Source organism: Pituophis catenifer, unplaced genomic scaffold (assembly GCF_029215685.1).
Source record: "Pituophis catenifer annectens isolate HBS135680 unplaced genomic scaffold, rPitCat1.0.hap2 SCAF_1, whole genome shotgun sequence".
NCBI classification, from domain to species: Eukaryota; Metazoa; Chordata; class Lepidosauria; order Squamata; family Colubridae; genus Pituophis; species Pituophis catenifer.
In genome coordinates this window covers 3,761,407-3,777,388 of record NW_027256881.1, presented here as the reverse complement: position 1 = coordinate 3,777,388, position 15,982 = coordinate 3,761,407, and the positions used below count along the sequence as shown (strand labels likewise).

General features: G+C 47.6%; 1 protein-coding gene across 1 annotated transcript in view; it reads right to left on the bottom strand.

The window, feature by feature from the left end:
- Positions 1 to 15,982, bottom strand: part of USP32 (ubiquitin specific peptidase 32) — a 223,798-nt gene that overhangs the window by 109,593 nt on the left and 98,223 nt on the right. Inside the window, exon 4 of the mRNA XM_070932007.1 lies at positions 11,656 to 11,774. Within this exon, the coding sequence (XP_070788108.1) occupies positions 11,656 to 11,774 (119 nt within the window). The remainder of the gene's footprint in view (positions 1 to 11,655; positions 11,775 to 15,982) is intronic.

Here is a 15,982-nt window from a genome sequence, read left to right as displayed (position 1 = left end):
CAATGTACAGTAAGTAAGTAAGCCTACACCTCACAGCCATAATTCTTGATGGTAAAGCAGATTAGTCACATGACTGACCTGATTTTCTGACCTTTTTTTTTTTTTGCAGCAGGTATTAAAGGAATTGCAAGCCGCAAGACAAGAAAGAAATACAGGCAGTTCTTGATTTATGACCACAATTGAGGCAAAAAATATCGGTTGCTGAGACAGTTGTTAATGAGTTTTGCTCCATTTTACAACCTTTCTTGCTAGAGTTGTTAAGTGAATCATGGTTAGTAACTCATTTGTCAAGTAAATCTGGCTTCCCCGTTGACTTGGCTTGTCAGAAGGTCGTAAAAAGAGATCACATGATCCCGGGACACGGCAACTGTCATAAATATGAGCAGTTACTGCTGCAACGGTCATAAGTGTGAAAAATGGTCATAAGTCACTTTTTTCCAGTGCTGTTGCAACTTCGAACGGTCACTAAATGAATGCTTGTAAGTTGAGGACCACCTGTAGGCAGGAAGTCGAAGAGCCCTCTGCATTTTATACGCCTGCCTATTAATTGCAACAGAATCTTAAAATTACATTTTCTCCAACTCTGCCCTTGGTGAGCTTGAGAGAACTATCCTTCAGGTCCTCATCTTGTCAGAAGGTCGTGAAAGGGGATCACATGACCCCGGGACACGGCAACCGTCATAAATATGAGCTAGTTGCCAAGTGCTGAATTTTGCTCATGTGACCATGGGGATGCTGCAATGATCCTAAGTGTGAAAAACGGTCATAAGTCACTTTTTTCCAGTGCTGTTGCAACTTTGAACGGTCACTAAATGAATGCTTGTAAGTTGAGGACCACCTGTAGGCAGGAAGTCGAAGAGCCCTCTGCATTTTATACGCCTGCCTATTAATTGCAACAGAATCTTAAAATTACATTTTCTCCAACTCTGCTCTTGGTGAGCTTGAGAGAACTATCCTTCAGATCCTCGTCTCGTTTCAAACGACAGCTGTTGTTTTCTGATTCTTTGTAATGGCAGGGTGAATACCTGGTTTTAAAAATAAAATATTCCTCCCAATTCCTTTGCCAGCAGATCAGAGAGCTGATTGTTCAACCCCGGAGCCGGCTGTTGCATTCAAAACCACCCTGAAAGAAAACTATGATTAACTTCAGGAGCCCCGTACCGGCGTGCGTGTATTTTTAACCCTTTGGCATAAAAGGATTAGCTTCCGCCTCCAGCGAGCTTATCAGGAATAGACAGCTTGGTAAAAGAGAATACATTTCGGCATGGAGATGGCTAACAAGAAGACAATGTCTTCGGCACAATTTTGCAAAAATACATCACTTGTTGTTGGTGGTGGGGAACAGACCGTGGTTATGCCTAACGGCAGAATTGATTCTTTTCTATCAGAGTGTCACATACCTCTTACCAAGAGGTGTTCTGCAGGTAACGTGTTCCAGGTTTAAATATCTATAATAGGCTTTTTACCTACAGGCAGTCCTCATCTTATGACCACAACAGAGCCCAAAATTTATGTTGCTAAGCGAGAAATTTGTTAAGTGAGTTTTGCCCCATTCTATGACTTTTCTTGTCACATTGTAATTTCATTTAAAGTTTAATGAAAAGAAGGACTAGGGGTGACATGATAGCAGCCTCCCAGTATTTAAGGGGCTGCCACAAAGAAAAGGAAGTCAAACTATTCTCCAAAGCAGCAGTCACCAATTGGTGGTCCATGGACCACGGGTGGTCCACAAGAAAATTTTGGTGGTCCGCAGAAACATTATTTGCATTTTTTATATTGCACTAAATCAGGGGTCCTCAACCTACAGTCCCTGGACCAGATACGTGCAATGAACATTTGTGTTGCTGCAGAGAGTCTCCCCCATTGGAGTCTTTTTGTGTGGGTCAGAGGGGGGCAGAAATTCTGACTTGGGGTCTGCTTTGGCCTCCTGGTTCAGGGCTTTGGGCAAAGGCTGGAGGGAAGTGCTGCTAGTGGTAAAGAGCCAGAGGACCTTGTTCCAGTGGGACAGCATCATGGCCTGGAACTGGCTGACCATCTCAGCCCGCTGAGCCTCCAGGTGCCGGTACCTGGCCTTGCACTCCTGCAGGTCCCGCAGGTGTTTGGAAAGCCTATGCTCCTAGTCCTCAGTGAGGTGCTTCTGCTGAGCCTCCTTCTCAGTCAGATCCAATTTGAACTGAGCTGTTTTGCCAACTCTTTTTCATGGTGGCTGCTTAGCTCCAGCAACTGCTTCCTGTTGGGGCCCTAAGAAGCCCGGGCAGGCAGGCGAGTAGCAGCGAGTAGAGTTTTAATTTGTCTGGGCCAAAATGATTTAATTTGATTTTAACTGGTTTTTTTAAATTTTTGTATTTATGTATTTTATTGCTTGGCTGTTCACCGCCTTCGGAGTCCTTCAGGAGTAGGGCGGTATACAAATCAAATAAAACAAACAAACAAATAAAACAAGGCGCCCCTCAACGTGAGTGACATCAAGTTGGTCAGGCCCACCCAGTCACATGATCACCCAGCCACAGGGTGGATAAAAATCAATGATTTTTTTTAAAAAAATAAAAAAAAATCAGATTTTTTTTATTTAAATCGGATTTTTTTTTTATTTAAATCGAATTTATTTTAATAAAAAACTTTTGGGGTAAAAATCTATCGTAAGGTAGTTTTCTATTTAAGATACATAAATAATTTAGTTTATTCAGCATGAAATGGAGCTTAGTTATGTAGCAGGAGGCTGTATATTCTGCAACACTGGGACTATCGGTGAGTCAACAGTGGGTCAAAGGAGGAGCAGGGATGACAGTTGCTCTTTAAAAATTATGATTTAAATCGAGTTGATTTAAATCAAGCCTTTTTACTAGTGATTTAAATCATGATTTAAATTGTGATTTAAATCAACTCGATTTAAATCAAATCCACCCTGCCCAGCCAGTCATTAGGCAGATCATATTAGTGGTCCATGGGATTTAAACTTATGAATTTAATGGTCCCTGAGGTCCGAAAGGTTGGTGACCCCTGCTCCAAAGTACCTGAAGGCTGAACAATGGATGGAAACTAACCAAGGAGGAAAGCAACCTGGATCTAAGGAGGGATTTCCTGGCAGCTAGAACAATTAATCAGTGGAACGAGTTTCCTCCAGAAGTTGTAGATATTCCAAAACTGGAAGTTTTTAAGAAGAGATTGGACAATCATTTGTCTGAAATGGTATAGGATTTCCTGCCTCAGCAGAGGGTTGGACTAGAAGACCTCCAAGGTCCCTTCCAACTCTGTTAATCTGCTGTTTGTTAAGTAAATCACTGAGGTTTTTAAATTACTAACACTGCTGTTAAGTGAATCTGGTTTCCCCATTGACGTTGCTGGTCAGAAGGTTGCAAAAGATGTTCACATAACTCCAGGATACTGCAAGCGTCATAAATGTGAGTCAGCTGTCAAGCATCCAAATGTAAATCACGTGACCATGGGGATGCTGCAACAGTTATAAGTGTGAAAAATGATCATAAGTTGCTTTTTTCAGTGCGGTTGTTACGTCGAACGGTCACTAACCGAACTGTTGTAAGTCAAGGACAACTGTACTGAGCTGTGTCGTTGTCGCGGAAGGAGAAGGAAAGGATTGGGGAGAAGCTATATTGGGATTAATACTTACTAAGAGGGAAGAAATGGTTGAATAATAGAATAACAGAGTTGGAAGGGAACTTGGAGGTCTTCTAGTCCAACCCCCTGCTTACGCAGGAAACCCTACACAACTTCAGACAAATGGTGATCCAACATCTTCTTAAAAACTTCCAGTGTTGGAGCATTCACAACTTCTGGAATCAAGTTGTTCCACTGGTTAATTGTTCTCACTGTCAAGAAATTTCTCCTTAGTTCTAAGTTGCTTCTCTCCTTGATTAGTTTCCACCCATTGCTTCTTGTCCTGCCCTCAGGTGCTTTGGAGAATAGCTTGACTCCCTCTTCTTTGGAGCAGCCCCTGAGATATTGGAAGACTGCTATCATGTCTCCTCTAGTCCTTCTTTTCATTAAACTAGTCATACCCAGTTCCTGCAACCGTTCTTCATATGTTTTAGCCTCCAGTCCCCTAATCATCCTTGTTGCTCTTCTCTGCGCTCTTTCTAGAGTCTCCACACCTTTTTTACATTGTGGTGACCAAAACTGGATGCAGTATTCCAAGTGTGGCCTTACCAAGGCCTTATAAAGTGGTATTAACATGTCACAAGATCTTGATTCTATCCCTCTCTTTATGCAGCCTTGAGGAAGCAAAAGCTGTAAGAACCACGGGAGAGAGTGACTCTATTATCTTAGGCCTGCAGGCAGGGAAAGCTGAAAAAACAGCCAATTAGTGTTCTAGATTCAAGAGAGCTAAAGTTCAAACAGCTAAAGGGAAAAAAAAAAATTTCACTGATAAAAATCCTGAGGGGAACAAAACAGTACAAGGGTGGGCTGAGAAATTCTGGGGGAAAAAAAAATAAGATAGCCCAGTCCCAAATTCAAACATACTGAAGAGGGAAAAAAAAACAAGAGGAGAATATAGATAGGATCAGCAAAAAGCTCTCTGAGAAATTGAGAAACAAAAAGGACAAGGTTTTTTATTTTTTTTTTAAATGGAAAGGCGTATTTTTGAACAAAACAACCTTCTATTACAGAGAGGGTTCCAAACTTGTTATAAGGAGAAATTTCCTGTTCATGACAACTACTGGTAATCCTCGACTTACAACAGTTCATTTAGTGACAGTTAAAAGTTACAAAGGGAAAAAGTGAGAATATTATAAAAATGTACACAAATGATGAAATAGATATAATTATTGATCAAATAAGAAATTGAATTGAGAATAGAGATAAATAGGAAATCGGGGCTACTCGAATATTATTTTAGACTGAACTGAAAAGGGAAACAAGAGAGAGGGGAAGGAGTAGAGAGAGAGGAAAGGAGAAGAGAGGAGAGGAGAGGGAGAGAGAGAAGAAAGGAAAAAGGAGAGGAAGAAAAGGGAGGGGAGAGAAGGTTAGAAGGGGGAAGAAGAGAGGAGTGGGGGAAGGGAAGGGGAAGTAGGAAAGAGAAGGAGAAGAAGAACAAAGAAAGTAGGAAGAGATAGAGGAAGGAAGAGAAGGGGAGGAGAAGAAAGGCTGTCGCAAAATAAAGAAGGGTAAATGGTAAAAGAGCAGCCCCAAATTACGAATAATTAAAAATTAAAAATGAAAGTTAAAAAACAAGATGAATGAAAAATTGTGGATAAATGACTGTACATGTAAATATGTTTATGAGAAACAAAAATAAAAATTTTTGAAAAAAAAAGTTACAAAGGCACTGAAAAAGGGAGTTATGACCATTTTTCACACTTATGACCTTTTCAGCATCCCCATGGTCACATGATTTACGTTTGGATGATTGACAACTGGCTCAGGTTTATGACGGTTGCAGTGACCCCGAGTCGTGTGATCCTCATTTTGAGATCTTCTGACCAGCAAAGTCAATGGGAAAAACAGACTCACATAACAACCGTATTACTAATTTAAGAACTGCAATGATTCAATTTAACAAACGCAGGCAAGAAAACTCATAAAATGGAGCAAACTCACTTAACAAATTTCTTCCTTAACAAGGTAAATTTTGGGCTCAGTTGTGGTCGTACGTTGAGGACTATCTCTACGAAGCGGTTGAACAGCTCCCTTATTGGAATCTGGAATCCTGCCCCTGTAGAGTTCAAACTTATTTATTAGATTTTACCCCATCTTTATTACTTTATTAGGTAACTCATGATGGCGAATACAGCAATAGCAATAGCACTTAAGACTTATATAACGCTTCACAGTGCTTTACAGCCCCCTCTAAACAGTTTACAGAGTTAGCATATTGCCCCAACAATCTGGGTCCTCATTTTACCGACCTCGGAAGGATGAAAGGCTGAGTCAACCTTGAACTGGTCAGAATCAAACTCCTAGCAGTGGGCAGAGTTTGCCTGCAATAGCAGTAGCACTTAGACTTATATACCGCTTCACACTGCTTTAGAGCCCTCTCTAAGCAGTTTACAGAGCCAGCATCTTGCCCCCAACAATCTGGGACCTCATTTTAATATATACTATACGTAATATTCCTTCCTCCTCCTTTTTCCCCTACAACAAGTTGGGCTGAGAGGGAGGGACTGGCCCAAAGTCACTCAGCTGGCTTTCATGCCTAAAGTAGGTCTAAAACTCAGAACCTCGTGATTTCTAAGTCAGCGCCTATCCCAAAACTGACTGCAATTTCAATATCTTTGCTGATTTTCAAAATTCCATTTCGAAATTGAAATCTGGATTGCTGCCTCTCTGGGATGCTCTGGGCCAGAGGTTGACTTGGAAGGGCCGAGGTTCCTTCCAACTCTATGATTCTTCATCTGGCACTGTTAGGTTTTGAGAAGATCTGATGTTCCCAGGGAGACGAAGCCCCCACTGAATGTGTCCAGAGACTTGGATTGAGCCTTCTCAAGGCATGAAAAGAAAACTGCCATGTCCAAGGCAGCTGTGACTGCAGCTGGCAAGTCGTCAGTTGGCTTACTGGCCTTGCCAGGTATCGAAAGCGCAACTGGCTGCCAAACGGACATCTGGTGCCAACCGCTTCTCTCACCCCACCCATAAGGCGAAATCCGAATGCCAATAACCATGTACGGGAACTGATCACAAAATACCAGCTGCTTTTAGAAGCATTTTCCATATATTAACTTGTTGCAATTCAGGTACTCGACTTGCAACAGCTCATTTAGTGACCGTTCGAAGTTACAACGGCACTGAAAAAAAAGAGACCCGGTTTTTTTTCACACTTATGACCATTCCCGGGGGTCACGTGATTTACATTAGGATGCTTGATAACCGATTCACATTTATGACGGTTGCAGTGCCCCGGGGTCATGCCATTCATCTTTTGCGACCTTCTGACCAGCCAAGTCAACGGGGAAGCCAGATTCACTTAACAACCGTGTGACTAATTTAAGAACTGCAGCGATTCCCTTAACGAACATGGCAAGAAAGTCGTAAAATGGGGCAAAACTCACTTCTCACTTAAGCAACATAAATTTTTGCTCAATTTACAACCACAATTGTGGTCGTAGAATGAAGACTACCTGTACTCTAGGGACAAGGGGTCCAATCTTGGCAACTTTAAGACCTGTGTACTTCAACTCCCAGAATTCCCCAGCCAACCATGCTGAAGTCCACTGGTCTTAAATTTAGCAAGGTTGAAACCTCTGACCTAGAGTGAATTCCAGCTTTGCTTTACAGTCATGGCAAAAAGCCCGTAAAACAGGGGTTTAACTTCCACTTCGCTTAGCAACAGAAATTCTGGTCCAACTGTGGTCTAAAATCGAGGACTATCTGTATTTAAATGTCCCTGTTGTGACTGGGTAATGAATTTGTGTGTTGTTACCAAAGCAAACGAAAAACTTTTATGCAATTCTGGGTGATTTATCCAGATGTAAGAAGCCATGGACTTGTTCTGACCTAGGCTTCCCCAACAGCACGAAGCTGAGTCCTCATCCCGATAAGCCCCTTTTATTTAAAGTACAGTGAATTCCTCTCCAGCAAAGTCTTTCCTCTCCCACAGTCTTTCAAGATCGTTCACAATTACCAACCTTTATCGGGTTTGGAGAGTGGCCAGGCCGATATCTTTCAGACGGCCGGCAATACTTGGCAAGAATGCAGGAATGAACTAATTGTCTCCTGCAAACTCCACTCCCCTTTCGCTCCACTTTTATTCCTTCTGGGAGGGACCGTTCACCGTCCACCTGTGGCCTTACTCCCAAGTCGACCCTTGTTCTTTAGCTGTTCCCTTTATCTGGCAACTCTGCGCAGGCGCACACTGGGAACAGGCTCCAACTGTTCGTCTGCCTCACTGATGTCTGACTCCAAAGGCAGCTGATAACTGGCATACGGCCATGGCCCCTTCTCTGCCTCCGACGCAGAGCCCTCATCAGATCCTTCCCCAGACTCCAGGACTGGCCCATGTTCCTCCCCAACCGCCTCACTGTACGAATCTGGGCCACAACAGAACTAATCTAGTCTTTCCCTGAGCAAAACAAGCTAACCCACACTAAGCAAAACACTAGAATTATTCTTTCTTTTCAACCCAAAAGCGCCACGACAAAGAGACACTCTCTTCCCATTAAGAAGGTATGGGCCCAGGTAGCATGCTACTTTTTGGGAGAAAACTACTACCTGGTTCTCATCTTTGGTACTTACATAACTATCCTCCTAGCAGGAAGAAAGTCACAGACAGCCCATCAGAGATGCTTATCTGTTTCGCCCACACACAGAGGAGGAAAGGAGGAAATCTGCCATCAGAAATGGCCTTGTTTGACACTGGAAAAGCAGCCATCTTGGCCGACACAGAGAGGGAGGGGGACACATAATGGATCCTTTACATAAGCATACACAGCGAGCTAAGGCAGATGATCTGAGAATCCGCTATAGCAAACAGATTGGGGGTGTGCAATGTAATTACCCGGATGCGGATTTATTTAATTTTTTTGTACCACGTGCATATTTTACTACTGAATTTTCCTTTCATCGATTTTACTCTGGACTTATATCCTGTACAAATGAAAGCGAATATATGTGTCCTGGGATTTTTTGAGGGATCCTTGATACTCTCTGAGCTTGCTTATTTTCCTGCAGATGTTTTATTACCCAAACATCATCAGTTGCCGGTAAATACTTACTAGTACTGACAATGTTACCTAGTTGGGTAATGAAATGTCTGCAAGAAAACAAGGAAGCTCAGAGAGCACCAAGGACTTCCACAATCCTTCCTGCTTCTCCTCCTCCTCCTGTCTGCAATCCTCGCTCACTTCTAGCACTGATGATGTTACGAAGTTGGGTAATGAAACGCCTACAAGAAAACAAACAAGCTCAGAGACCACCAAGGACCCCTCCTTTCAATCCTGAGCTACAAATATTCTCCTTTATTGGCAGATTTAAAAAAAAAAAAAAAGGTGAGAAAGGTTATTGTCCTACTATCGCAGCACCATTGAGTGTCCTGACATACGGCATTCTTGCATGGTATGGGAGCAGCTCTGTAGCGGACAGAAAAGCTCTACAGAGAATCATTAAAACTACCCAGAATACCATCGGGCTCCAGCTACCAGTCCTGGACGACATCTTCGAATCTCGCTGTTTGAGGAAGTTGCATAACATTCTCCGAGACTCTTCCCATCCTGCTTACAATCTTTTTGGACTGTTGCCTTCTGGCAGAAGATACAGAACAATTAAAACTCGGACCACACGTTTTTATCCCAGAGCTATAATTGCACTCAACCATGAACTAAAGGGCCACCATCAGTGAGCTGTTGGACAGAATTACTTGGTCTGTTGTGTGGATGTTTGGGTGGTTTAGGGGTGGAGAATTGGTGGTGGGTGGGAGTGTGTTTGGGGATTGTTATGTGTGTTGGACCTGGTCTTTGGGTGTTAAGTGAATTTCGTTGTATGGGTATATTGTGTATACACGTACAATGACAATAAAGTTAGTTATCTATCTATCCATCCATCCATCCATCCATCCATCCATCCATCCATCCATCTATTTATTTATTGAAACACCTGGATGGTATAATATAGGGCAGTGATGACGAACCTTTTCGGCATCGAAAAGGGAGTATGCGCGTATGCAAGCATGCTCCTCTGGGACGCGACCCGGAAGAGGAGCTGCCCAGGGGTCATGCGCACGCTGGAAAATGCACTTCCGGTTTCCAGCGGGTGCATGCGCACCAGCCAGCTAGACTTCCGATTTCTCATGCACATGCATGTGTGACGATCAGCTGGCCGACGCACACGCTCACGCTGGAAAATGGAAAACCAGCTCTTCCAGTTTCCAGCAATGCCGCACACACGAAGGTCAGCTGATGGTCGCACGCGCGCCAGAAACCCAGGAGAGGAACAGGCGACGCTGCGTGTGCCAGCCAACATGACTCCATGTGCCACTTCGGACACGTGTGCCATAGGTTCGCCATCACAGACATAGGGTGTTTTTCCCCCCCCCCATTTGTTTTAGTTCAAAAGCACTGAAGAAAGGGCTGACCTGCTCAACAACAACAACATGTCATCTAACGTCCTGACTGGATCTTTCCCATGGGCCGAGGGAAGAGTGCGTGTTTCCGATCAACTTTCAACACACATCGCCTCAAATTAGATTGACAATACAAGGGGAGCGACTGACAGGCTTTGCAGAATTTTAATCCTCGGGTATGCCGATGTTTTCACTGCGCTCTCTCCTGCTGCTTTTCACAGAGAGAATTTTAATGAGCCCCAAGCCCAGAGGATGTGCAAAGGATGGCCAGCCGAAAGCCAACAACTTTGCACCTCAGGACTTACTTATGAAATTTGAATGCTGTCCTGTCACGGGACCATGGGGATGCGACAACAATTGTTAAGTGTGAAAAACAGTCCCTTTTTTCACTGCCAGCGTAAATTTCAATGGTTGCTAAATGAATGGCTGTAAATTGAGGACCACCTGGATCCCATAACTGTTTGCAGAAAGATGCAATCTGGGTCTTCCTTTTGGGCTGGAGTTTTGAAATTACAGTGGTTCCCTGTGAAATTACTGTGTTTCCCCAAAAATAAGACTCTGTCTTATATTTTTTTGAACCCCGAAATAAGCGCTTGGTCTTATTTTTTGGGAGGTCTTATTATTTTGGCACAAGTGGAGCAAGGTGGGGATTCTCTTGCCATCTTACCTGATTTCCAGCTCCCTAGCCCTAACCAGAGGAAATAGCAGGTACCAGCTGTGCATGCATTTAAATATTTTTAGGGAGTGCTTATTTTAGCAGATGTGCTCAAAAGTCCGGTTGGGCTTATTATCAGGGGAGGTCTTAATTTCGGGGAAACACGGTACAGTAAGCAAAAATTTGGGATTCAATTGTGAGTGTTCGGCAAGGACTACCTGCATAATTTCTCCTTTACTTCCTTGCTGCTTTTTTATGACTTATAAAACTAGGTACTGTGTTTTCCCGAAAATAAGCCCTCCCCGGATAATAAGCCCTCCCCAAAAATATTTAAGCACATGTGCAGTCGGTCCCCACCATTTCCTCTGGTTAGGGTTAGGGAGACACAGCTGGAAATCAGGTAAGACGGCAAAAGGAGCCCCGTATTGCTCCACGTGCCCCAAAATAATAAGACCTCCCCGAAAATAAGGCCAAGAGCTTATTTCGGGGTTCAAAAAAAAATATAAGTCAGGGTTTTATTTTCAGGGAAACACGGTAGATCCCCACCTCCTAGCCCTTTCCCTCCTTTCCTCGCCACTTCAAACCCTTATGTCACACATTTAACCTCTTAAATACAAGGAGCATTAAACCAAAGTCTGTTATATCAAAGGCTTACTCTACAAAACATGAGTAGAGCCCAAAGTAAATATTTACTTAAAAATAGAACAAGGGATGCATTGGCCAGATGACAGCAGAGCCTGCTCCAGTTAAATTGTCTCTCAAGCTATCACCAACTGTTTTTCAGGAGCAGTATTTAAAATTAGTATGTGATATGATTTAATACAGCGATATGATTTAATACATTACATTTTTTTAAAAAATTAATGCAGCAGTAATACCAAAATTAGCATCATTAAAAGAGGGTTGATATCAAGGCAGAATAATGATACTACTGAAAAGAAGAAAAATGAATTGAATATTAAATAGAAAGTGGATAATTGTCAGGAATTACCTCCGAGAAGCATTTTTTTAGACATTCAGGGACTTTTCCATCAATTATGAGAAGCATCCTCTCCATCTCTTCACGGGCGACATGGCTCCCAGATTCATTAGAAAAGAGGCTGAAAATATCTGAGAGAGAAGACAAAATAATGTACAGAGAGCACAACAAGTATTTCTGTGTAAGTCAGAAATGGTGATAGAGCTGGTGACGTCCATTATTTCGTATCATTTTAGAAACAGGAATAGTTACACTCTTAAACTCTTTTTTTTTTTTTACAAAAAATCTACATCGTTGTTCTTAAAGTCATCTGATATTTCCATTGCAAAGGGCATGGCATTTTATGTAAAATAAGTATCACAAACAATGTTTAGATCAGTGTTTCCTAACCTTGGCAGTTTGAGGATGGGTGGACTTCAACTCCCAGAATTCCCCAGCTGTCCCACTTGGTCAATAGAAAAGGAAGACTCCCAAAGCCATGGCAGTTGAAAGCATGTTTTACTAAGGCCAAGTGGTTACAGTAGAGCGAAGCCAAATCTAGCATTTCACAGCCAAACCAAACAGTTAACTTTCCCCCTTGGGATCCGTCTCCACCCGAGTTATCGGTGAGTGACTAATTGTATTCAAACTAATTGTTTTGTAACAGTCCCCAGCTACTTGGAGGGGGCTTGGAGGGGCTGCATTTCATTGGACTTGACCTTGGAACAGTTCTCTGCTCTCATGGGACTGTTTTCAGGCTTTTGGTTTCCTTTTTTCGCCCCCCCCCCCTTCATCCCAACCTATAGCTCCCCCCCTTCCCCCCTAACTCATGACAGCCTGGCATCTAGCTAAGCAGGGCTGGTGCAGTGGGATGGCAGGTCTGCCAAGGACTCATTTTGGTGTCAGAAGTCTAAGCTGGTGATGCTTTTCAACCAGGCTCTTAACTGAAATGAATAGGATGGGATAGGGATAGAAATGGAGTGGAGTGGAGTGGAGTGGAGTGGAAGGGAGGGGAGGGGAGGGGAAGGGAAGGGAGTGGAGTGGAAGGGAAGGGAGAGGAAGGGAAGGGAAGGGAAGGGAAGGGAGGGGAGGGGAGGGGAAGGGAGTGGAGTGGAGTGGAAGGGAGTGGAGTGGAAGGGAAGGGAGGGGAGGGGAGGGGAGGGGAGGGGAGGGGAGTGGAGTGGAAGGGAAGGGAGTGGAGTGGAAGGGAAGGGAGGGGGAGGAGAAGGGAAGGGAAGGGAAGGGAAGGGAAGGGAGGGGAGTGGAGTGGAGTGGAAGGGAGTGGAGTGGAAGGGAAGGGAGGGGAGGGGAGGGGAGGGGAGGGGAAGGGAGGGGAGTGGAGTGGAAGGGAAGGGAGTGGAGTGGAAGGGAAGGGAGGGGGAGTGGAAGGGAAGGGAAGGGAAGGGAAGGGAAGGGAGTGGAATGGAGTGGAGTGGAAGGGAGGGGAGGGGAGGGGAGTGGAAGGGAAGGGAGGGGGAGTGGAAGGGAAGGGAAGGGAAGGGAAGGGAAGGGAGTGGAATGGAGTGGAGTGGAAGGGAGGGGAGGGGAGGGGAGTGGAAGGGAAGGGAATGGAGTGGAAGGGAAGGGAGGGGGAGGGGGAGGGGAGGGGAGGGGAGTGGAGTGGAGTGGAGTGGAAGGGAAGGGAGGGGAGGGGAGGGGAGGGGAAGGGAGGGGAGTGGAGTGGAAGGGAAGGGAGTGGAGTGGAAGGGAAGGGAGGGGGAGTGGAAGGGAAGGGAAGGGAAGGGAAGGGAGGGGGAGGGGAGTGGAGTGGAGTGGAAGGGAAGGGAGGGGGAGTGGAAGGGAAGGGAAGGGAAGGGAAGGGAAGGGAAGGGAGTGGAATGGAGTGGAGTGGAAGGGAGGGGAGGGGAGGGGAGTGGAAGGGAAGGGAGGGGGAGTGGAAGGGAAGGGAAGGGAAGGGAAGGGAAGGGAGGGGGAGGGGAGTGGAGTGGAGTGGAAGGGAAGGGAGGGGAGGGGAGGGGAGGGGAAGGGAGGGGAGTGGAGTGGAAGGGAAGGGAGTGGAGTGGAAGGGAAGGGAGGGGGAGTGGAAGGGAAGGGAAGGGAAGGGAAGGGAAGGGAGGGGGAGGGGAGTGGAGTGGAGTGGAAGGGAAGGGAGGGGAGGGGAGGGGAGGGGAAGGGAGGGGAGTGGAGTGGAAGGGAAGGGAGTGGAGTGGAAGGGAAGGGAGGGGGAGTGGAAGGGAAGGGAAGGGAAGGGAAGGGAAGGGAGTGGAATGGAGTGGAGTGGAAGGGAGGGGAGGGGAGGGGAGTGGAAGGGAAGGGAATGGAGTGGAAGGGAAGGGGAGGGGGAGGGGGAGGGGAGTGGAGTGGAAGGGAAGGGAGGGGAGGGGAGGGGAGGGGAGGGGAAGGGAGGGGAGTGGAGTGGAAGGGAAGGGAGTGGAGTGGAAGGGAAGGGAGGGGGAGTGGAAGGGAAGGGAAGGGAAGGGAAGGGAGTGGAATGGAGTGGAGTGGAAGGGAGGGGAGGGGAGGGAGGGGAGTGGAAGGGAAGGGAATGGAGTGGAAGGGAAGGAGGGGGAGGGGGAGGGGAGTGGAGTGGAGTGGAGTGGAAGGGAAGGGAGGGGAGGGGAGGGGAGGGGAAGGGAGGGGAGTGGAGTGGAAGGGAAGGGAGTGGAGTGGAAGGGAAGGGAGGGGGAGTGGAAGGGAAGGGAAGGGAAGGGAAGGGAGTGGAATGGAGTGGAGTGGAAGGGAGGGGAGGGGTGAGGGGAGGGGAGTGGAAGGGAAGGGAATGGAGTGGAAGGGAAGGGAGGGGGAGGGGGAGGGGAGTGGAGTGGAGTGGAGTGGAGTGGAGTGGAAGGGAGTGGAGTGGAGTGGAAGGGAGGGGAGGGGAGGGGAGGGGAAGGGAGGGGAGTGGAGTGGAAGGGAAGGGAGTGGAGTGGAAGGGAAGGGAGGGGGAAGTGGAAGGGAAGGGAAGGGAAGGGAAGGAAGGGAGTGGAATGGAGTGGAGTGGAAGGGAGGGGAGGGGAGGGGGAGTGGAAGGAAGGGAAGGGAAGGGAAGGGAAGGGAGGGGGAGGGGGAGGGGAGTGGAGTGGAGTGGAGTGGAAGGGGAAGGGAGGGGAGGGGAGGGGAGGGGAGGGGGAAGGGAGGGGAGTGGAGTGGAAGGGAAGGGAGTGGAGTGGAAGGGAAGGGAGGGGGGAGTGGAAGGGAAGGGAAGGGAAGGGAAGGGAGTGGAATGGAGTGGAGTGGAAGGGAGGGGAGGGGAGGGGAGTGGAAGGGAAGGGAATGGAGTGGAAGGGAAGGGAGGGGGAGGGGGAGGGGAGTGGAGTGGAGTGGAGTGGAGTGGAGTGGAGTGGAAGGGAAGGAGGGGAGGGGAGGGGAGGGGAGGGGAGGGTGAAGGGAGGGGAGTGGAGTGGAAGGGAAGGGAGTGGAGTGGAAGGGAAGGAGGGGGAGTGGAAGGGAAGGGAAGGGAAGGGAAGGGAGTGAATGGAGTGGAGTGGCAAGGGAGGGGGGAGGGGGGAAGGGAAGGGGAATGGCGTGGAAGGGAAGGGAATGGCGTGGTAGGGAAGGGAGGGGGAGGGGGAGGGGGAGGGGAGTGAGTGGAGTGGAGTGGAGTGGAGTGGAAGGGAGGGGAGGGGAGGGGAGTAGGGAGGGGAAGGGGAGGGGAGTGGTAGTGGAAGGGAAGGGAGTGGAGTGGAAGGGAAGGGAGGGGGAGTGGAAGGGAAGGGAAGGGAAGGGAAGGGAGTGGAATGGAGTGGAGTGGAAGGGAGGGGGGGAGAGGGGAGGGGAGTGGAAGGGAAGGGAATGGAGTGGAAGGGAAGGGAGGGGGGAGGGGGAGGAGGGGAGGGGAGTGGAGTGGAGTGGAGTGGAAGGGAAGGGAGGGGAGGGGAGGGGGAGGGGAAGGGAGGGGAGTGGAGTGGAAGGGAAGGGAGTGGAGTGGAAGGGAAGGGAGGGGGAGTGGAAGGGAAGGGAAGGGAAGGGAAGGGAGAGGAATGGAGTGGAGTGGAAGGGAGGGGAGGGGAGGGGAGGGGAGTGGAAGGGAAGGGAATGGAGTGGAAGGGAAGGAGGGGAGGGGGAGGGGAGGGAGTGGAGTGGAGTGGAGTGGAGTGGAGTGGAAGGGAGGGAAGGGAGGAAGGAAGGGAAGGGAAGGGAGTGGAATGGAGTGGAGTGAGGAAGGGAGGGGAAGGGGAGGGGAGTGGAAGGGATGGAATGGAGTGGAAGGGAAGGGGAGGGGGAGGGGGAGGGGAGGGAGTGGAGTGGGAGTGGGAGTGGAGTGGAAGGGAAGGGGAGGGGAGGGGAGGGGAGGGGGAAGGGAGGGGAGTGGAGTGGAAGGGAAGGGAGGGAGGAGTGGAAGGGAAGGGAGGGGGAGTGGAAGGAAGGAAGGGAAGGGAAGGTGAAGGGAAGGGGAGGG